Source organism: Mustelus asterias, chromosome 19, assembly GCF_964213995.1.
Source record: "Mustelus asterias chromosome 19, sMusAst1.hap1.1, whole genome shotgun sequence".
NCBI lineage: Eukaryota > Metazoa > Chordata > Chondrichthyes > Carcharhiniformes > Triakidae > Mustelus > Mustelus asterias.
Window position 1 is genome coordinate 78,993,472 of NC_135819.1, and position 24,086 is coordinate 79,017,557.

The 24,086-nt window shown below is 44.6% G+C and overlaps 1 protein-coding gene across 1 annotated transcript in view; it reads left to right on the plus strand.

Annotated features, from left to right (window-relative positions):
• The window catches only part of dhtkd1 (dehydrogenase E1 and transketolase domain containing 1), a 65,075-nt gene that overhangs the window by 10,817 nt on the left and 30,172 nt on the right, over positions 1-24,086 (plus strand). The window contains exons 2-7 of the mRNA XM_078235948.1: positions 2,361-2,516; positions 6,476-6,687; positions 11,105-11,299; positions 15,799-16,068; positions 17,093-17,264; positions 19,473-19,671. Of these exons, the coding sequence (XP_078092074.1) occupies positions 2,361-2,516; positions 6,476-6,687; positions 11,105-11,299; positions 15,799-16,068; positions 17,093-17,264; positions 19,473-19,671 (1,204 nt within the window). The remainder of the gene's footprint in view (positions 1-2,360; positions 2,517-6,475; positions 6,688-11,104; positions 11,300-15,798; positions 16,069-17,092; positions 17,265-19,472; positions 19,672-24,086) is intronic.

The following is a 24,086-nucleotide window of genomic DNA, read 5'->3' on the forward strand; positions in this document are numbered from 1 at the left end:
CGATGCTATACACTAGATACATCGATGACATTTTCTTCCTTTGGAGTCATGGTGAGCAATCACTGAAACAACTATATGATGACATCAACAAGTTCCATCCCACCATCAGACTCACCATGGACTACTCTCCGGAATCGGTTGCATTCTTGGACACATGCATCTCCATTAAGGACGGTCACCTCAGCACCTCACTGTACCGCAAGCCCACGGATAACCTCATGATGCTCCACTTCTCCAGCTTCCACCCTAAACACGTAAAAGAAGCCATCCCCTACGGACAAGCCCTTCGAATACACAGGATCTGCTCAGATGAGGAGGATCGCAACAGACACTTCCAGACGCTGAAAGATGCCCTCATAAGAACAGGATATGGCGCTCGACTCATCGATCAACAGTTCCGACACGCCACAGCGAAAAACCGCACCGACCTCCTCAGAAGACAAACACGGGACACAGTGGACAGAGTACCCTTCGTCGTCCAGTACTTCCCCGGAGCGGAGAAGCTACGGCATCTCCTCCGGAGCCTTCAACATGTCATTGATGAAGACGAACATCTCGCCAAGGCCATCCCCACACCCCCACTTCTTGCCTTCAAACAACCACGCAACCTCAAACAGACCATTGTCCGCAGCAAACTACCAGCCTTCAGGAGAACAGTGACCACGACACCACACAACCCTGCCACAGCAACCTCTGCAAGACGTGCCGGATCATCGACACGGATGCCATCATCTCACGTGAGAACACCATCTACCAGGTACATGGTACCTACTCTTGCAACTCCGCCAACGTTGTCTACCTGATACGCTGCAAGAAAGGATGTCCCGAGGCATGGTACATTGGGAAACCATGCAGACGCTACGACAACGGATGAATGAACACCGCTCGACAATCACCAGGCAAGACTGTTCTCTTCCTGTGGGGGAGCACTTCAGCAGTCACGGGCATTCAGCCTTGGATCTTCAGGTAAGCATTCTCCAAGGCGGCCTTCACGACACATGACAGCGCAGAGTCACTGAGCAGAAACTGATAGCCAAGTTCCGCACACATGAGGACAGCCTAAACCGGGATGTTGAATTTATGTCACATTATCAGTAACCCCCACAGCTTGCCTCCTGGACTTGCAGAATCTCACTGGCTGTTCTGTCTGGAGACAATACACATCTCTTTAACCTGTGTTGAATGCTCCCTCCACCCACATTGTCTGTACATTTAAGACCTGGCTGGCTGTAGAGATTTGCATTCTAATCAGTATTCTGTAATTTGATTTCTGTGTCTGTTTGCACTGTTTGAGAACAGATATCCACTCCATCTGACGAAGGAGCTGTGCTCCGAAAGCTTATGGTATTTGCTACCAAATAAACCTGTTGGACTTTAACCTGGTGTTGTGAGACTTCTTACTGTAGTTGTAGGAGACAGAGGGTAATGACAGACGGCTGCTTTGGTGACTGGAAGCCAGTGTTCAGTGGCGCACTCTGGGTCCCCTATCATTCATCATTTCTATAAACAACATAGATGACTATGTCGGGGGGGGGGGGGGGGGGGGGTGCGGGGGGGTTAGGATTAGTATGTTTGTGGATGACACAAAGATTGGCTGGGTGATTAACATTGAGGCTGAGTGTCTTGGGCTACAGGAAGGTATAGAGGGGATGGTCTAAGGACAGATAAGTGGCAGATGGAATTTAACTTGGAAAAGTGTGAGGAATGAGTAGTCTTGCAAGGAAGTATTCGATGCATGGCAGGACACTAGGAAGTTCTGAGGAACAAAGGGACCTTGGCATGTCTGTCCGTAGATCTCTGAAGGCAGAAAGACATATTAGTAAGGTAGTGAAAAAGGCATATGGCACACTCACCTTTATCAATTGAGGCATAGATTACAAAAGCAGGGAGGTCATGTTGGAGTTGTACATTAAGGCCACAGCTAGAGTACTGTGAGCAGTTCTGGTCGCCACATTATAGGAAGGATGTGATTGCACTGGAGGGGGTGCAGAGGATGGTGCCTGGGATGGAACATTTAAGTTATGAAGAGAGGTTGGATAGGCTTGGGTTGTTTTTGTTGGAGCAGAGAAGACTGAGGGGGCGATCTGATCAGGAAATTCAAATACTGAATGAGCTCAACCTGGCACTTGCAGGCAGAGGGGAGAAATTTGACAATGTTTAGCAAAACATTGACCATTTTAGAAATTTCTCTTTATACATAAGATCTTTTTATATATAAGATCTCCGCTGAAGCTGCTGCGCTAACTTAAAATGAATGCAGTCATTTTCAAGCATGTGGATAAACTGTTCTTGCTGCATGTAGTCTGCCAATTACTGGTTAAAGGTCAGAATATCAGTGTGATTTTTCTTTCACTCTCCAGTTGACCATGGTTTAGTACGTCTAGTGACTGCATATCGTGAACATGGCCACAAAGCTGCTAAAATCGACCCATTGAATCAAGATGCGATAGAGATGATTCCTGAAATCCAGGTTTTAACTGAAGCACTTCAGGGTCACGACCTGTTCCGCACAAAAGGTAAGTGTCTACTTTCTAGAAGAAATTAAAACGAAAACGTTCTCACTTTTTCTACTAGATACAGTCAAGATTGCAGAAGCATGATATTTTACATATCTCATCTAAAACTGGATGTAACTTTTGAATGACAGACACACAGCCCATGATTCCCTCAAGGTCGATGTGATTGATTTTGGATTGTTGTACATGGGTTGGAGAATGGGTGGGCTTCAAGGGAAACAAGAAAGAACTCTTTCAAGTAAATGAGTTATGAGGAGAGAGAGAGAACATTAACCTAAAATAGGATTGTCTGGATTGACCTAGTGGTATTAGCACTAGACTATTAATCCAGAAATCAGATAATGTTCTGGGGACCCCGGGTTCAAATCCTGCCATGGCAGATGGTGGAATTTGAATTCAATAACATATATCTGGAATTAAGAATCTACTGATGACCATAAAACCCATTGTCAATTGTCGGAAAAACCCATCTGGTTCACTAATGTCCTTTAGGGAAGGAAATCTGCCGTCCTTACCTGGTCTGGCCGACATGTGACTCCAGAGCTACAGCAATGTGGTTGACTCTCAACTGCCCTCGTGCAATTAGGGATGGGCAATAAATGCTGGCCAGCCAGCGACACCCGTGTCCCACGAATGATTAAAAAAACATTTAGATTGACTTTTTTTTCACTAGTGTTAGACAATTAAAATATTCCTTGTGCAAACCACATTAAACATTTTTGAATAATTTATCAGCTAAGGTAGTAAAGTTATTGTTATTACTTAGATCCTAAACTGGGGGAATTGGAGATGTGTTTAATAAGCAGAATAGTCCTTTTTGCTTTGTGCTTATTCCATTTGACGCTCATTCTCAGTTTCATCGGCAGGTTCCTCCGCGATTGCTGATTGGAAAATGATGGGCTTTTAAGGCAAAGGATAGAAAACAATTTAAGAGCAAGTCAGCCTAAGCTAATCCGTAGGCTGCAAACCTGGGTTTAAATCCCTCCACGGCAGATGGTGAAATTTGAATTCAATAAAAAATATCTGGAATTAAGAATCTACTGATGACCATGAAACCATTGTCGATTGTTGGAATTATGGTAGGATTTGAACCCAGGATTGCAGTCTATGGATCATTATGTAATGGCATTGAGCAAAGATTCAGGGCGGGTATCTGAGAAGCTATATTCTTTCTGGCCTGATGGAAGTCTTTACTACTGATTCCATTACTAACCAATGCCATCTGCGAACACTGATTACACAGTTGGCTGATGAATTACAATCCATCTCATTATCTTTGAACCTGTAACCATGCCGACTAGTATACTTTGTTGCACACCAAGATGCAATCTTGTAGATAATTGATTTTCTGCATCAGTAATCTCAGCCATCCAGCCCAACCCTTGCTGCTGTTACAGACCATCTCCTAGCAGCTGGTTGGATTACAGGGCAGTGACAGAGGCAAGTTGATTCTTTGTCCCTTCAGTTGCAAATAATTTGTGGGCACTGAGGCGCAAGTACACACAAACTCTTGGGCTGCTGTATTCTGTGCTTAAGACAGTCAAAGATGATCCCAGGTTCAACCCTTGATTTGTGTGACATTAATTGTATTTAGCCAGTGTGAATGCCACAGCTAATTTAGCACACTCGGGATTGAAAGATTCCTGCTGCTAATCGCTCCCCAACAATCTGCTTGAATTACACATGGAAGAGCATTGACTGAAGTCACCATATGAAACGGTGCAGTTGAACAGCCAACTAATACTCACTGCTGGAGCTGATGTATGAACAAGGATGACTTGGGTGATGCACCAGAGGATGCGGGCATCTGTGGATCAATAATGCAAAAATAAATCAACATAGAACATAGAACAGTACAGCACAGAACAGGCACTTCGGCCCACGATGTTGTGCCGAGCTTTATCTGAAACCAAGATCAAGCTATCCCACTCCCTATCATCCTGGTGTGCTCCATGTGCCTATCCAATAACCGCTTAAATGTTCCTAAAGTGTCTGACTCCACTATCACTGCAGGCAGTCCATTCCACACCCCAATCACTCTCTGCGTAAAGAACCTACCTCTGATATCCTTCCTATATCTCCCACCATGAACCCTATAGTTATGCCCCCTTGTAATCGCTCCATCCATCCGAGGAAATAGTCTTTGAACGTTCACTCTATCTATCCCCTTCATCATTTTATAAACCTCTATTAAGTCTCCCCTCAGCCTCCTCCGCTCCAGAGAGAACAGCCCTAGCTCCCTCAGCCTTTCCTCATAAGACCTACCCTCCAAACCAGGCAGCATCCTGGTAAATCTCCTCTGCACTCTTTCCAGCGCTTCCACATCCTTCTTATAGTGAGGTGACCAGAACTGCACACAATATTCCAAATGTGGTCTCACCAAGGTCCTGTACAGTTGCACCATAACCCCACGGCTCTTAAACTCCAACCCCCTGTTAATAAAAGCTAACACACTATAGGCCTTCTTCACAGATCTATCCACTTGAGTGGCAACCTGTAGAGATCTGTGGATATGGACCCCAAGATCTGCCTGTTCCTCACAGTCTTCAGAACCCTACCTTTGACCCTGTAATCCACATTTAAATTAGTCCTACCAAAATGAATCACCTCACATTTATCAGGGTTAAACTCCATTTGCCATTTTTCAGCCCAACTTTGCATCCTATCTATGTCTCTTTGCAGCCTACAACAGCCCTCCACCTCATCCACTACTCCACCAATCTTGGTGTCATCAGCAAATTTACTGATCCACCCTTCAGCTCCCTCCTCTAAGTCATTAATAAAAATCACAAAGAGCAGAGGACCAAGCACTGCTCTCTTCAGGAGAGGGGAGGGAACAAGAGAGCGTCTCGCAATAACTTTCCTTCTTCTCGGGAGGAAAACACTTAATAGTGACTGAGGAAGTGAATCCTCGATTGTACAAATGTGACAAAGGCTCCTTCCTGTTTTAAAACTTGCAAAGGAAAGAGGAAAACATGAAATATTTACTCAGTTTTGATTTGTGATCGTGTTACTTTTCCCAGTGAGCCGGCAACAGAGAAACTGTCTGTGTGTTGGATTTATTATAGAAATTATTCGAGTGTAGTTGTATTTTTTTAATTCATTCATGGGATATGGATGTCGCTGGCTGGCCAGCATTTATTGTCCATCCCTAGTTGCCTTTGGAGGGCAGTTGAGAGTCAACCACACTGCTGTGGCTCTGGAATCACATGTAGGCCAGACCAGGTAAGGACAGCAGATTTCCTTCGCGAAAGGACATTAGTGAACCAGATGGGTTTTTCCGACAATCGACAATGGTTTCATGGTCATCAGTAGATTCTTAATTCCAGATATTTTATTATTGCATTCAAATTCCACCAACTGACGTGGTGGGATTTGAACCCAGATCCCCAGAACATTAGCTGAGTTTCTGGATTATTAGTCTAGCGACGATACCACTCGGCCATCGCCTCCCATGTAAACATTTTGACACCGATAATGTCTGAGGCTCTATACACTGCTATACATAGCTAACACTCTCTTTAATGGGAGGGCTTTGTTAGAAATCAGATGTGATACAATGAAAACCAGAAACCGTATGCACACATGACAATGCCCACTCACTGTCTGCTTCCTGGAATTATTCAAAAGATGTGTCCAGAACCTAAGCAAGTCTCATATGTTTACCATGGCTTGAATATTGTGATATGAATGTAACCAAAATGATCTCAGTGAAAGAGATAAAACTGGTAAGACTTGTTAGCCCACTGGCTACTTACTTGTGATGGGATTAAGGTTCCATTCAGCTGGCTTGGACTTTTAATTCTGGCTGTGGATAATCTCATGGAAAATTTTCAAATGGGAACATTCCACAATAGTAAAGTATTCCCATGTGAAAGTGGATAATCCAAACACTAAGGGGTAAGGGCCAGTGGAGACATCGAATAAATGTTAAAGAAATATATTGCATTACCTTTCAGGATTATTGAACTTCAGGAAGGAGGAAGCCACCTTCGAAGAGGTGTTGGCCTACTTGGAGCAGACTTACTGCGGGCACATATCTGTCGAGATCGGCCAACTGGAGACCATGGTAGAGAGGGAATGGTTTGCTCAGAGGTTTGAGCAAGCGAAACAAGAAACATTAACCCCAGAGGAGAAGAGACATTTAGCAAAACTGATGCTGGAGTCTCAGGTAATAAGTGTTCAAACTAAGTGGAAAATGGGATAAGGAGAGTTGTTGCCGCTGGGAGCGGAAGTGATTTCTGCAAGTCATGTAGCAGTTTGATTTGGGTCTTATCATTTTCTCAGAGCCACCCACAGCTGCCAGGTACTTCCAGTTCACTTTAATGTGTTATCACAGAACATATCTTGAAAATTGATATTACAAAAGTTCCCGAAAAGATTGAAACCTTTCATTTGAACAATGCAAATACAGTGCAATAAAATAGTTTTGCAAGAAGCTTTCCTGCAGTGTTTGCACCAAGCACTGTTATGCAATTCCCTAATAGAAAGATATCCTCTTCCCAACCGCTCACTATCGCCTTTGAGCAAAGTCATTGTCCAATTGAAAAGGGTTTGAAAGCAACAACCTACATTAAGATGTGCTATAAAAATATAACAAAATACTCAAGCTGCTTCAATAACATTGCAAAGTGGTATGGCACTGAGCAACATGAGGCGATATTAAGTTAGCTGGTCCAAAGCTTGGTCAAAGAGATAAGTTAAAACCTAAGGAGTGTCTTAAAGCAAGATAGAGAGACAGAGGTGTTTAGAGAGTGATTTTAGAAGCCTATGGCCTTGGCAGCTGAAGGCAAGACTGCTAATGGAGAAACAATCAAAATGGGGGATGCTCAAGGAATCTCAGGGCTGTGGGGAAGACATGGAGAGGGGTGAGGCCTCAAAGGGATTTGAAAACAAAGATGGGTGGCACAGTGGTTAGCACTGCTGCCTCACAGTTCCAGGGGACCTGAGTCCGATTCCCGGCTTGGGTCACCGTCTGTGCGGAGTCTGCATGTTCTCCCCGTGTCTGCGTGGGTTTCCTCCGGGGGCTCCAGTTTTCTCCCACAGTCCAAAGATGTTAGATTGATTAAGGGGCAATTTAGCACGGCCAGTGTCATGGGATGTGTATGTTAGAAGGCTTAGCAGGGTAAATATGTGGGGTTTTGGGGATATGGCCTGGGTGGGATTGTGGCCGGTGTAGACTCGATGGGCTGAATGGCCTCCTTGTGCACTGTAGGGATTGTATGTATGTATGATGGGCATTTTAAAATTGAATTTCCTCAAAGGCGATAGAGAGGGGGGGGGGGGGGGGGGGGGGAGGGGGGCTGGTTGGGAAAAGGATATCTTTCTATTAGGGAATTACAAAGATAACAGTTCTTGGTGCAAACACTGCAAGAACACTTCTTGCAAAGTTGTTATTAACCGCGAACCAAGGGAGCCAATTAGGTCAGTGAGGCTGATTGGTGAATGGAGTTTTCGCAAGTTAAGACACAGACAGCAGAGGTTTGGATGATTTCAAGTTCACGGAGGGTAAAATGTGGCCAGGAGGGCATCTGACTAGTTGAGGCTAAAGGTAACAAAGGCATGAATAAGGGTTTCAACTGAAAATTAGCTGAGATACAGGTGAGGTCGGGTGATGTTACAGATCAGGTAGTCCTGATTTTGTCACAAATATCTGGTAACAATCTCAACTCGTGGACAAATATGACATCAAGGTTGGCAACAATGGTTTAGTCTCAGACAGTTTTCAGGGAGGGAAATGGAGTTGCTCGCCAGGGACAAGAGGCTGGAACAGGGACCAAAACAAAGGCTTCAGTCTTCCCAGTGTTTGATTGGAGGATATTTCTGTTCATCCAGTACTGGATGTTGGGTAAGCAATCTGATAATTTAACAACAGTGGAGGGGCTGAGAGAGGTGGTGGTGAAGTGGAGCTGGGTGTCACCAGCGTACATCTGAAAACTAACTTAAGGTGAAATTGCTGAGGGGCAGCATGTAAATGGAGGGGGGGCAAGGATAGATTCTTGGAGGATACGAGAGGTAATGGTATGGGAGTGGGAAGAGAAACCGTCGCATGTGATTTTGACCACGGTCAGGTAAGAATGGAACTCTGTAAGCTGGACAACAGTGTGGTATAGAGGCGTTGGAGGAGTGTGTGGTGGTCAACCATGTCAGGGTTGTAGAGAGGTCAAGAAGGATGAGAAAGGATAGTTTACCATTATCATAGTCATGTACAATGTTATTTGAGACTTTGTTATGAACTGTGTCCGGGTTGCGATTGGGGAAGAAACACCGATAGAGGAATTCAAAGAAGCAGTTTCAGAAAAGATGGGCAAGGATTTGAGGCAGCAACACATCAAGGAGGAGGGAAGAGAGACAGGAGATGGGTGGGGACAGTAGTTTTGTAAGGAGGGTGAAGTCGAGGGCTTTTTGAGGATAGGGGTGATGATGGTTGATGTAAAGGTCAGCTAATGTGGAGGCCAGGACGGGGAGTTGGTGATCAGCTGTTTAATGAGACTTGGATCGAGGAGGTGGGTCTCGTGGACAAGATGAGCTCTGAGGGGAGATGAAAAAGAAAGTAGAGAGAATTGATTGGGAGGGGGTGGTAGCAGGCTTGTGGAAGGGAGGAATCTGGCAGAGATGGCTGATTGGATGGTGTTGGTTGTAGTGACGTAGGGCATGTTGTTGTGAGGGTGGAGGGGATAGGGCTTTAAAAGACTGTACACAGGAAAGGAAAGAAGCCAGGGTCATTTTTACAATGCAGGATAATCCTCCAATAGTGAACAGTGTTAGAAGTGGAGCAGGACCTGACGCTGCTTTATATTGTCCAGCCAGGTTGGTGGCAGATATTGAAACCAAGTCTACATCGTAACCTTTCAAGCCCATGTCCTTTGGACTTAACAGAGCTGAGGTGTGGGTTGTATCCGGGGAACAGCCAGAGTGAGTGAGTAATAGCTTTATTGAGGATAGGACATCAAAGTGGAGGTGAGGGTGCTGTTGAGTAAATCAGTAGTTGCGGAAATATTGTAGTGAATGGAGGCTAAAAGCTGAGCAATTGAATACATTGTAAGAATGGTTATATCTGTATATATAATGGCACAATCCCAGTTTAACTTTTCAATAGAATCGCCATCACCTCCGAGTTCTCCCTGCTCACGGTGCTGCTACCAGCCATGAAGGGCCATTAACACCCCCAGTAGTAAAAAAGCAAGTTAATGTTTCAGAAGTTAACATTTGTTAAGAGCGGAAGTGAGTTGGCTTACCAGTTTACCCTGACTCCCTTTTGTTAAAAACTTGCAAATTGGTTCAGATGTAGTTTCCTGGTTATCATATAGAATCATAGAAACCCTACAGTGCAGAAGGAGGCCATTCGGCCCATCAAGCCTGCTCCAGGGACCTGGGTTCGACAACAATCCCACCCGGGCACTATCCCCGTAACCCCACATATTTACCCCGCTAATCCCTCTAACCTACACATCCCGGGACACTAAGGGGCAATTTAGCATGGCCAATGCACCTAACCCGCACAGTCATTCGACTGTGGAAGGAAGCCGGAGCACCCGAAGGAAACCCACGCAGACACAGGGAGAACCTGCAAACTCCACACAGACAGTGACCCAAGGCTGGGATTGAGCCCAGATCCCTGGCGCTGTGAGGCAGCAGTGCTAACCACTTTGTCCACCAAATATGTTCTATTTGTTTCAGTAATTGAACACATCTATGGTGTTGTATATCTCCTTGTGGATGGGACATGTGTAGTAGTGATGTGCCCAAGGGCAGATATGTGGCTCATTTCTCCACACCTTGCGGTTTTGCACTTCCCTCTTCAGTTGCTTGTGAGAGCCTCCCATTTTTAATTTCAATGAGTAATCCGACCAGGAAAAAGAATCTGTGAACTGGTTTGCTGTTGCTATCCTCCTGTGCGTGCTTAAAGGAAACATAAATCTTCTTTTCAAATGATCCTACTGCCTGTAAGCAGCTGTTGTTCCTCGAGGCTCTAGCTCTTCACCGTCACCCAACAAAAATTCACTAATTCCGCCATCAGGGCTCATAACCCTGAACATGGGACCCTTATCTGGGGCGGCACGGTAGCGCAGTGGTTAGCACTGCTGCTTCACAGCTCCAGGGTCCCGGGTTCGATTCCCGGCTCGGGTCACTGTCTGTGTGGAGTTTGCACATTCTCCTCGTGTCTGCGTGGGTTTCCTCCGGGTGCTCCGGTTTCCTCCCACAGTCCAAAGATGTGCGGGTTAGGTTGATTGGCCAGGTTAAAAATTGCCCCTTCGTGTCCTGAGATGCGTAGGTTAGAGGGATTAGTGGGTAAATATGTGGGGGTAGGGTCTGGGTGGGATTGTGGTCGGTGCAGACTCGATGGGCCGAATGGCCTCCTTCTACACTGTAGGGTTTCTATGATGATTTCTATGATGATTTCTATCTGGGCCTGGGGCAACTTGCAAATGGTCTAGGACATTCATTTCCTTTGGTCTCAAATGGCTCTCCCATCCTAAATCATAGATTTCGGGTTACTGGCAGACCTGAGGGGCCTTGTTCCTTGTTCGTGTGTAACTCTGGGACATGAAAAAATGATAAATAGTCTACTTGTGTTTATTCAACAGGAATTCGATCGCTTCTTGGCCACTAAGTTTTCCACCGTTAAACGTTATGGTGGCGAGGGCGCAGAAAGTATGATGGGATTCTTCCATGAATTGTTCCGAATGGCAGCATTCAATGGTGTGAGTGACGTGGTGCTGGGAATGCCTCACCGAGGGCGACTCAACCTATTGACTGGACTCCTGCAATTTCCTCCTGAGGTTGGACGATAATGAAACTATTCCCAACAATGTGATTGAAATGTGTGACATAAGATTGGGAAAAGTGTCTAGATTTAGAATCTCTAAAATCTGAGTAAGACTCGACTAACAAGAACTTGAATTCTCTAATGCCTTTAATGTAGCAAAATGTCCCAAAGCATTTCACTGGAGATCGAGCAAAATTCACACCAAGCTACATGAGCCATTAGGGTAGATGACCAAAAGCTTGTTCAAAGAGGTAGGTTTTAAGGAGCGTCGTAAAGGTGAAAAGAGTGGTGGAGAGTATTTAAGGAGGGAACTCCAGATTTAAGGATCTAGGCAGCTGGAGACAGGGGCAGCACGGTGGTATTGCTGCCTTGCAGCGCCAGAGACCCAGGTTCAATTCAGGCCTCAGGTCACTGTCTGTGTGGAGTCTGCGCATTCTCCTCGTGTCTGCGTGGGTTTCCTCCGGGTGCTCTGGTTTCCCTCCACAGTCCAAAGATGTGCGGGTTAGGTTGATTGGCCCTGATAAATTGCCTCTTAGTGTCAGGTGGATTAGGAGGATTATGTGGGGTTGCAGGGATGGGACCTGGGTGGGATTGTTGTCGGTGCAGGTTCGATGGGCCAAATGGCCTCCTTCTGCACTGTAGATTATATGATTCTCTGACTGCAACCAATGTTGGAATTATTATAATCAGGGGTGCCCAAGAGGCCACTCTGGTTGAAGAGCCTTCCTGTTTCTTGTCCTTTCACAGATGCCCACAGGTACCCTATGGAAGGTGCCATATTGGCAATGATCTCTAAGAACCACGGGTTGCCACTCAAAAAGTTGTGGGTCTTTGGAACCCTCTGCCACAGCCAGAGAACTGTGGTTGCTCTGCTGTGGAGTGTAGTCAAGGGTGAGGTGGCTGGATTTTTTTGGATCCCAAAGGATTTAGAGACAGTGCAAGGAGATTGGGTTAAGGTAAAAGATCAGCCTTGATCTCCAAGGGCCAAATGGCCTCCTGCTACCCCCTGTTGGTAAATACTCACCAAAGGTCTGTGGGCAGCTGTTAGCATGATGAACATTTGTTGCTGACTGCAAAATCTGGGCCAATATATGATCAGGAGAAAGAACTTCAGTTAATCTCTGTTCTTTCCTTAAAATTCGGGAATTGGAATCTCATGCTGCCAAATTAAGATCAGTTAGTTTGCCAAAGCAGCAATCAAACATGCAACCTTCCAGGTTTTTCACTTGCTGGATAAGCTTGCTGAGTTAAGGATGGAGTTTTGTTAGTACATTTAATTAACTAAGTACTCTATGGCCTTGGGGGTTTTAGAATACACGTAATAGTTCGAGCAAGTAACATGTATCAAAATTAACCCTTGATTTCTTTGATTTAATTTATTATTGTCACATGTATTAGTATACAGTGAGAAGAATTGTTTCTTGCACGCTAAACAAACAAAGCATGCCATACATAGGGAAGGAAAGGAAAGAGTGCAGAGTGTAGTGTTACAGTCATAGCTAGGGTGTAGAGAAAGACCAATTTAATGCGAGGTAGGTCCATTCAAAAGTCTGATGGCAGCAGGAAAGGAGCTGTTCTTGAGTCGGTTGGTACGTGTCCTCAGACTTTTGTATCTTCTTCCCAACGGAAATATGTTTGTATATGGATAGCAATGGAGAATGGGCTTCAAGACTGTAACTGAAATATATATGAATTATGTTTTTAAAAACATCTGAATGCATACGTTCACTTACCTTAAATTCTGCTAGGAACACACCCTATTTATTTAAAAAGAAACACTGGTTTGTATGACTTTGACTGGATCCTCAATATCCACTGGAATTGAATGAAGTGCTGAACTGAAGTTCAGATATTAACTGAGTACTAGTTCAGGCTGAGCTAGATGGATAAAGCATCCAGTAAACCAGGGGTGTATCCTCATCCACCCTGTGTGTATGATTGTAATTTGTGGATATATCAAGTTGCATAACACAAACACATCTTGGGTTTTAGAAACATCGAAACATAGAAAAACTACAGTTGATTTAGGACATGTCGACAAATGACGCAACAATGATCAAAGCCGCACACGTGAATTTAGATCCATAAAGTTCAAACTAGACATATTGGTGAATAAGCACAAATAGATAGTTCCCTGAGGCTTCAGAATTGGAAGTGGCTTAAGAAGCACCCTGGACACAGCTGCTCTAAAAGCAGTTGGATATAACATCTCTTGTTACTGTGGTTTCGAGCTTCCTTCAGCTGTGAGAACAATGTTTTTTATTTATTGCTGGTTAAAAGGCTACTAATGTGGCTTTACTATATTATTTACAAGAATAAACTTTGCTGTTTTGTATTCTAAACTCCATGGGTGGAATTTTACGAGATTTTTTCTAAGTGTCTAGCCAGCATGAAAACGGGAGAGTTTTCGCACCCAATCATACGCACTCAGTCTTTGAAAATCTGGGCTAGGCCATTTCTCGTTGCTGGAGGCAGTGGGTAGGGCCTGATTCGCCAGACAACCGGCAGCTCAGATCGCAAACTGCATATCCGCAGAAAAAGAACAGCTCTGCTGACAGAATCCCCCCAGGGCCAGATACAACCCCCCTCCCCCCCAACAATATTACTGACCCCCTTACGCCCCCCCGAACCCCCTTGCGCATAGCCCACTCATCACCTGCCCTGGCCCCGATGGCTGACTGTCATGACCCTCTCTCTCCTCTGCACCCGATCATCACAGAGGCACAAATCTCCCCCCCACCTCCGTCCATCAGCACACCTGCAAGTGCTGGCTTGGCTTCCCCTCCATGGTAACAAGGCAAACTGCATTAAACTCATTAGAATGCTCTAATGGGCGCGTGACTCACCCAAACTGCCTGCAGCTGATCTGCCCTAACAGGGGACAGCTCCATACAAAACCCCAAGGATGAACAGACAGGCAATGCAGGAAGAAATGGCCTCATAGGGAAGGAAAGAGTAGAGAGTGTAGTCTTACCATCATACCTAGGTGTAGAGAAAATCAGCTTAATGCGAGAGGGATAATCACAGGTTAAAGGAGTGTGAATTCTCTCCATGCACACTGTTTGTACCTGTAAAGACTCACATTCCAACCATTCTTCACATTCCAACCTAAGTATCTTACAATTGTGTCTTTGCCTATATATGCTGTGTTTGTGAACCTACCTCCACTCACCTGATGAAGGAGCAGCGCTCCGAAAGCTCGTGATTCCAAATATACCTGTTGGACTTTAACCTGGTGTGTGAGACTTCTTACTGTCTCCTTTTGGAGCCAGATCTGTCGGTGACACGCGATGTCCGACAGTACCCGAAGGACACTCGTCTGCAGAACTGCCGGGGTCTCCGCTCCCTCCTTCTCCTGCCACCCCCTTGGGGCGAATGGTGGCCATCTCTCTCTACTCCTGTGAGTGGTAAAGCCTGGGCCTCCTCTGCCCGCAAGTCACCCTCCTGCTCCTCCTCAGCTCCAGCAGCAACCAAAACAACAGCAAGATCAGTGGGTTGCATTGCAAAAGCCATCTCGTCAATCTGAAAGTTGTGGAGGGGAGAGACAGATGGAGAGGTCAAAGAACTCTGCTCGCCCCCAGCCCAGCAACACTCACCCCCCCCCCCCCCCAAAACCCCCACAGACCCTCAGCAACACACAGTCCCCATAACCCCCCCCACCCCCACAGATCCCAGAATGGCAACACACACACACAATCACACATACAGTCACACACACACACAGTCACACACACACGCACAGTCACGCACACGCATGGCCCCAGACAGTGCCGCTTGACAAGTCCTGAGGGTGCAGCATTGCCACTTCAGAGAGTTCCAGCCCATCCCCCACCTGCAACAGTGCTTGCTGCTGCCAGCACTAGGACCCAGAGTCAGCGCTAAGTCCCAAGGTCAGCGCTCTGACCCTGGTCTGTGCTGAGAGTCCAAGGTTGGACCCGGGAGCAACAATAGCCCCCCCTCATCACCCTCCCACCCTCCCCACACACTCTGAGGCCCCCTTGACCTGAAAAGCAACATGTCCACCATGAAACAACCCCCTTTGAGCAGCAGGGAGCAGTTTGAAAGCAGAGACTTCCCTCCTCACTCACCCTCACAGCTCCAGCGCCTGAATCTGACATTTATACATGAGGTGTTTTCCAGACCGATCTAGCTGGAGTGAATGAGGTGGTTAAGGAGGGTGAGCTGGGACAATTGGGAGTGAAACTCATTAATCACATTGTGATGAAGGCAAAAAAATTGCAAATTGACGTTTTGCCCGTCTTGGACGGGTTCCCGATTACGCCGATTTTTCTTTTTCTCAGTAAAATGGGAATGGGTGTGAAAACGGGTGCCATTCCCGCTAGCCGCATCACACCCGATTTTACACCATTTTCCCGTGGCAAAATGAGCGCAATGAGGTTGTAAAACTCCACCCCATGTCTCTATCTGTGGTATTTCAGTAAATTTGGGTAAATTTCAGTTGTCTGCTGCATTATTTGAGTGCTGAAAATCTTTTTTTAAATTTGCTTCTAGTTGATGTTCCGTAAAATGCGTGGATTGAGCGAGTTCCCCGAAAATTCCCCCAGCATTGGAGACGTTTTGTCTCATCTCACATCCTCTCTGGACCTGGACTTTGGTTCTGACCGGCCTCTGCACGTCACCATGCTGCCCAACCCTTCCCACCTGGAGGCCATCAACCCAGTCGCCGTGGGGAAAACGCGCGGAAGGCAGCAGTCCCGACAGGATGGGGATTATTCACCAAGCAGCACAGCACAGCCAGGAGACAAAGCCATTTGTGTGCAGGTCAGAAATGGACGTGTGCCATATGGACACATGCCAATGGAATAAAACCCCAGGCAATGCTGCGTGTTAGCTTAATATTTTTAAAAATGTTGGGTAGCTGACTTCATTAACACAGTCACTGGATGGTCTGCAGGAGGAAGAGAAAATCTTATTGTTAATCAAAAAAAAATCTTATGATTGTGTAACACCTTCAAACAGTTCAGACAATGCCAAAAGAGGGCTGACCGGTGGCACAGTGGTTAGCACTGCTACCTCAAGAGTGCCAGAGACCCAGGTTCAATCCCGGCTTGGGCCACTGTCTGCGTGGGTTTCCTCCGGGTGCTCCGGTTTCTCCCACAGTCCGAAAGACGTGCTGGTTAGGTGGATTGGCCATGCTAAATTCTCCCTCAGTGTACCTGAACAGGCGCCGGAGTGCGAGGACGAGGGGATTTTCACAGTAACTTCATTGCAGTGTTAACGTAAGCCGACATATAATAACAAATAAAAGAGAAAATGCTGGATAATCTCAGCAGGTCTGGCAGCATATGTAACGAGAGAAAAAAGCTGAACTTTCGAGTCCGGATGACCCTTTGTCAAACTTTTGTCAAAGTTCAGACCATGAATTACTGTTTTAAATGTTCTAGGCAAAAGTAATTATGACTAAAGTAGCAAAGCTCCACAGATAATAAGGAACATGTGCAATATTTTATCAGTGCTGTTTTGTTTGCAGGGACATGTTGGTCAGGACACTGAGGACTTTTTTATTTAAATTATTGCTCAAACTCTTTAAAGCCGACTTGAACAGGTGTGAACGGTTTAATGTCCTAAACAAAAGATGAAACAATCCATTGTCCCCACTTAAAATTTGAACTTGTACATTTTGTACAAACATTTCATGCTTACCAGTTCAGAGATCGTCCAGAAACCTACATGCTGAAACTTTAATGCTTTAAACCTAAATAAATCACATCTGTTGCTTGTGTCGCTGTTTTGAAAGTGATGGGCTCTCTCTCTCTTTGTCCTTCCCCAACCCATTTTATCAAAGGTGCACGGTGACGCTTCTTTTCCAGGGCAAGGAGTCGTTGCTGAAACCTTCACTCTCTCGGATCTCCCCCACTACAGAGTTGGCGGAAGCATCCACCTGATAGTCAACAATCAATTGGGCTACACCACTCCCTCTGAGAGAAGCAAATCCTCACCATACAACAGCGATGTTGGTAAGCGCATTCATATCCACAGTGGCAATTGAAACATCTTGAAAGAAGCAAGATTTTAACCTTTAACCCAGATATAAACTGATGAGGAAAATTTAAGCAATAGTCTCTTCTTGATCCATATGAATATGGTTCACAAACGTGAACCTTGTATAGCGAATTCTCTGACTTGGTCCTTGGCAACATTTTGGGATATTATGGTTCAGGTCAGAAACTCCAAAGTGTTTTATGATCCACCTGAATCATAAGTTTTGCATCTTGAATTTGACTAGGACAAGCATGATACGTTTCACGTCAGGTATGATTCAAATGACCCACTAGGGAGCTTTTATCAAACAAAGTTTATTTAGAATATAGTTAACATGTATGCAAAGAAAATTAGCAGTAACTGTTTTCAATTACAAAAAAACCCAAAACAATCACGATAACCCTTAAATATATCTAAGGTGTTCCAATCAAACAAAAACTTCCCACAGACAAAACCCTTTAAATAAGTTCAACACAGCAAGGTTTAATGCTCACATGATACTGAATTGAGTCCTTTGGTTGGGGAATTGAAAACTCTCAATTTTGTAAGTTCTAATAGTCCTCTTGACACACCCAGAACAGTTTGAAGTCAGAACAGCTTCCCAGAACCCCAGGTAGACTCTGGTCAAGCCACCAACAGCAGATTTTCTTTTCCAAAAAGGCAAGAAGTCTTGCTTTCAGTGAATCAGCAGAACTTCCAAAACCCCAGGAGAGAGAGCCAATGAATTATTGTTGAAGTGTAGTCCCTGCTGCAATGTAAGAATCACAGCAGTCAGTTTGAAGACAGCAAACTCCTACAAACAGTAATGTGTTAATGCCCAGATATCCTGTTTTGTGATATTGATTTAAAGGATAAATATTAACCAGAACACACTGGGGATAACATCCATTCTACATAAATGCAGCAACTCTTACTTTCCAAAACCACTAACTCTGTTTCCTTGTGGCAAGATTGATAAAATGAATACATCCTTCTGTGGCAAAGACATTTCCCTTGAGATCCTTTTTCTAAGAAGTCTCACAACACCAGTTAAAATCCAACAGGTTTATTTGGTAGCACGAGCTTTCGGAGCGCTGCCCTGGTGTTATGAGACTTCTTACTGTGCCCACCCCAGTCCAACGCCGGCATCTCCACTTCATGGATCCTTTTTGTGACTGAGAGGATTGTTCAGCTGATTATCGTAACGGTGTTGATGGGGGGTAGTATAGAATTCTAGTATCAGGCCCTTCATTTTAGTTTTACCTTAATAAGTAGACTAGGTTAAGGTAATTATAAAGCGCCTTATATTTATATAGTGAGAATTCACAATGTGCCTGGAACAAAATATACAAATGCATTATAAACTGCAAAGGTATTATAAACTGTACAACCACAAATTAACCAAGTATTATAAGCTTAAATTGTATTTTCAATATATATCTATTGTGCGCCTTGGCCAACTTCATTCTGAATGCAGCATGATGGGAAACACAGTGGTAGACAGGCCAAATTCTGTTAATACAATGGAGCACAGAAAAACAGCTTCTGTTATCTGTTTTTGGATATGCGAAAGGCAAGTTTAATCACAGGCCTGGTATGTAAGGGAGTGGATTCGTTCATGGGTAGCGAGGCTGGAGCAGTCTCTCGAGCTGAAAAAAAGGCCCAGGTTCCAGCGAAAGAGTGACTCTTTTCACCCCAATTAAAAATCACAGATGCTAATAATGGCCTTGGTTTCTGGTAATGATGTGGGTTAGGTTTCCTCGGTAAAGGGAAGGAACCTACATGGGCAATAAGCTAATAAGCTCCTATTCCTGTTGACAGGTGGAACGTTATTGGCTAAGGTAATAATGTTGAATAGTGTGATTGGGCCCTGCAGTCTGATTGACTAGACTAGGCAGGATATTGAAATGTTCAGAATAATACAGTAATTTTACCGGGCAATATTAGGTCAGAGAGGACAGTCAACCCTCATTGACTGTGTCTCTCTCCTGATGCATGCATTAGCAAATAGATTCCTTTTTGTTCTTTAACTATATGCTGTCTTTCGCAGTCTATGTATTGGTTGAGTGAGGTTCAACAATTACAGAGCACCCCAGGGGAACACCATCAGAAAATTCCTCTTACAGGTGTGCAGCGAGAATATGCTTCCTTTCTGTTTAAAATATTTTGTTTGAAAACAGCATTTTTTTTTGTCTTAATTCCAGGTAAGATGGTTCATTGTGCAGTGATTCACGTGAATGGCGATGATGCGGAAGAAGTGATTCGAGCCACGCGGCTGGCTGTTGATTACCAGCGGCGATTCCGAAAGGACGTAATCGTAGACTTGCTCTGCTACAGGCAGTGGGGCCACAATGAACTGGATGATCCGACCTTCACAAACCCCACCATGTACAAAATCATCAGGTGCAGTAAAAATAGGAGTTCTTCTCGATACGTTTTAATTGCTGAGCTCTTCCCCATCAGTCAAGTATGAATGGTCATTGTGTCTATCCATATATCGAAAGAAAAACTGTCAAAACTGAAGTAAACATGGAAAATGTTGGAAAAACGCAGCAGGTCAAATCATATCTGAAAGGCAATGGTTAATATTTTGAGTGGGATCTTTCACTGTAAGTGGCAAGATTGGTCTTTTTGTTTGCTGCACTTCCATCTGTTAATTGTAATCCAATATATTAAAATCGACGCAAAGGTCACAGGTTCCGTTCAATAATCCAATGTAAACAATGAGGCTATTGTGTTAGCATGTCCACAGTAATGGTGATGCTTTTAAAAGTTTAAAGTTTATTTATTAGTGTCACAAGTAGGCTTATATTAACACTGCAATGAAGTTACTGTGAAAATCCCCTAGTCGCCTCACTCCGGCACCAGTTGGGGTACACTGAGGGAGAATTTAGCACGGCCAATACACCTAACCAGCACGTCTTTCGGACTGTTGGAGAAAGCCGGAGCACCCGGAGGAAACCCACGCTGACACGGGGAGAACGTGCAGACTCCGCACAGACTGTGACCCAAGCCGGGAATCGAACCCGGGTCCCTGGCACTGTGAGGCAGCAGTGCTAACCACTGTGCCAGCGTACTTGCCTGTAACACCAGTGCAAATTGCTGTAGGAGAAATTCTACTGTTAAGTCATTGACCTGCACCCTAGGTAATAACTCTGACCTTCAGCTAGTAATGGCAATATGGAGGTTAGGAGAGTGGGCAAAGAAGTGGCAGATGGAATACAATGTGAAAAAGTGTGAGGTTATGCACTTTGGAAGGAGGAATGGAGGCATAGATTATTTTCTAAATGGAAAATGCTTAGGAAATCAGAAACAAAAAGGACTTGGGAGTCATTGTTCAAATTCTCTTAAAGTTAACGTGCAGGTTCAGTCGGCAGTAAGGAAGGCAAATGCAAAGTTAGCATTCATACCGAGAGGGCTAGAATACAAGAGCAGGGGTGTACTTCTGAGGCTGTATAAGGCTCTGGTCAGATCCCATTTGGAGTATTCTGAGCAGTTTTGGGCTCCATATCTAAGGAAGGACGTGCTGGCCTTGGAAAGGGTCCAGAGGAGGTTCACAAGAATGATCCCTGGAATGAAGAGCTTGTCATATGAGGAACGATTGAGGACTCTGGGTCTGTACTCGTTGGAGTTTAGAAGGATGAGCGGGGATTTTATTGAAACTTACAGCATACTGCGAGGCCTGGATAGAGTGGACGTGGAGAGGATGTTTCCACTAGTAGGAAAAACTAGAACCAGAGGGCACAACCTCAGGCTAAAGTGATGATCCCTTAAACCAGAGATGAGGAGGAATTTCTTCAGCCAGAGAGTGGTGAATCTGTGGAACTCTTTGCCGCAGAAGGCTCTGGAGGCCAGGTCATTGAGTGGCTTTAAGACAGAGATAGATAGCTTATTGATTAATAAGGAGATCAGGGGTAATGGGGGAAAAGCAGGAGAATGGGGATGAGAAAGGTATCAGCCATGATTGAATGGCGGAGCAGATTCGATGGGCCGAGTGGCCTAATTCTGCTCCTATGTCTTATGGTCTTATGGTTCCGTAGTGATCATGGTGTCACTTTCTTTAAGACAGCACAGCAGATGAGAGTCACCTGGCTTGAGGGACCGATGGGAACCGAGAGCGAGTGATCACCCCCAAAGTTAGTGGAATCTTCTCACGGGCAAAATATATCGGGGAGCCAAGCAGTAAGCTTATAAGGCAAGGCAGCCGAGGGCTGCAAACCCCTGCCCCTGATTTCTGTTTATCAGTAAATACCGTTTGTTCCTAACGAAGCCTGAAGTGTCTTGACGTCACCTGAGGGTTGCCATGCTATTAAAGATATCATCATAGTTACATTGCAATGCTCAGACCGTACTTTGTTGGAATTCCTGATTAAACCACAGCTAATGTATTGTAAACAGTTTTGGGCAACTGAAGAATGACCTTTGAAGGGAATACAGTGTAGATTTACCAGAATGATACTTGGACTCCCAAGGGTTAAATTACAAGAAGTGATTACGCAAACTAGAGTTGTATTCCTTGGAATTTCGAAGGTTCAAACTCTCAAGATATTACGGAGAACAGAAAGAAATAAAGCATTTCTGATGGTTTGGGAGTCCAGGGTGGAAGGGCATGTAATTTAAAAAAAAAACAATTGGAGTTAGATCCTTTCAGGAGAGAAATTAGGAAACATCCCTATACCAACAGGGTGGTTGAAGATCTCTTTTCTGCAAATGGCAGTTGATGTTAATACATCAACAATTTATTTTAAATTTGCAATTGATTTTGTAAACCAAAGATTGGCTATGGGTAAAGGGATATTAGGTAATGGATCAGCCTTGATGTTATGAAGTGTTGGAACAAGTTTGAGGAGCTAAATGGCCTCTTCCTGTTCCTATGTACAAGACAATAAGCATTGGAACATAGGACTTGGGAGCATGGGCAGGCCATTCACCCCTTGCTCCGCCATTTGATAATATCATGGCTGATCTGATTGTGGCTTCACCTCCACTTTCCTGTCTGACCTCCTTGTCTATCAAAAATCTGTCTAACTCAGCCTAGAATATATTCAATGGCCCCATTACTCTCTGGAGAAGTGAATTCCATGAGAGACAAGCATTCTCCTCATCCCTGACTTATAAGGGAAGCCTCATACTTTTAAACTGTGTCTCGCACGAGGAAACATCTTCCTGGTATCCACCCATTAAATCCCCACACATTAGATGATCTCATTCTTCTAAACGCCAGAGGGTACAGGTCCAACCTGTTTCAACCTTTCTCCATGACGTAAGCTCTTCACCTCAGGACTTAGTTGAGTGAAACTTCTTTGAAATACTTCAAATGCAATTATGTCTTTTTTCAAATAAGGAGACCAAAACTGTACACAGTACTCCTGATGTGATTTCACCAAATCACTGGACAGCTGAGATATAACATCCCTACTTCTATATCCCATTCCCTCTGGCAATAAACATCAACATTTCAGTTGACTTCCTAATCACTTGCTGTACCCACAGAAGAACATTTTGTGATTCATGTGCAAGGGCATCCAGATCCCAGCATTCTAGAACCTTCCTCCATTTAAACAATTTACTGTTTTCCTATCCTTTCTGCCAAAGTGGACAAGTTCACACTTCCCACAGAATTCCCTTATCTGCCATTTTTTGCTCACTCACTTAACCTTTCTATATCACTTTCCCTATGCAACTCGACCAATGGCTGCTTTCCAACCCATTCACTACTTACTGTCAGAGATCCAATAATTTATCCAAGCTAATATGTGTTACCCCATTACACCCTGAGCACTTATTTTGTGTGGTAACCTTTGATGTGGCACCTTATCAAATGCCTTTTGGAAATCTAAGTACATTCACATCGACAGGGTCCCCTTTATCCACATCGCTTTGTATTTCCTCATAGAAATTTAATAAATTCGTTAATTCCCTTTCACAAAACTTGAATAATAAACCTACTAAAATGTATCCCATTCAACATGGGTTACGAAATAGGTTAAGAGATTTTAAGCACTTCTGTCACTTCCTGTAGAGCCTCAAGCCCTGTAAGGTCATGTTGAATATTTCTGGAGAAGACCAAATAATGGAAGTACATAGCATTAGCTCGCAAGCCTTCTAGCTTTATTTCTGCTCCATCTTGATGGATATTTTCCAGCAATTGATTTTAGATGTACAATTTTAAGAAATGTATACCTATGATGAAGAAGGTACTAGAACATTTGGGTACCATGCCCTAAGAGAACTTTAGTACTGTGGACTCCCATTGGATTAGTCCCTGATTATGCTTGGCATAGTACTGCAGTGGTTTGCTGTTGGCTTCCGCAGTATGGCTTACCAGGAAACTCGCTTGCCATTTACCACCTGTCATCATGTTATGCATGCACTTTCCATTGGCCACCAAGTCCTGAATTGGGACTTGAGCCCAGAATTTGTGACCCAAAGATAGGGACGCTACCCACTGTGCAACCAGACTTTCTAAGTACTGGAATAGGACCTTCTTAACAAATGGGAAATCATAGAAATCATAGAAACCCTACAGTACAGAAAGAGGCCATTCGGCCCATCGAGTCTGCACCGACCACAATCCCACCCAGGCCCTACCCCCATATCCCTACATATTTGTCCACTAATCCCTCTAACCTACACATCTCAGGACACTAAGGGCAATTTTTTAGCATGGCCAATCAACCTAACCCGCACATCTTTGGACTGTGGTAGGAAACCGGAGCACCCGGAGGAAACCCACGCCGACAGGAGGAGAATGTGCAAACTCCACACAGACAGTGACCCGAGCCAGGAATCGAACCCAGGTCCCTGGAGCTGTGAAG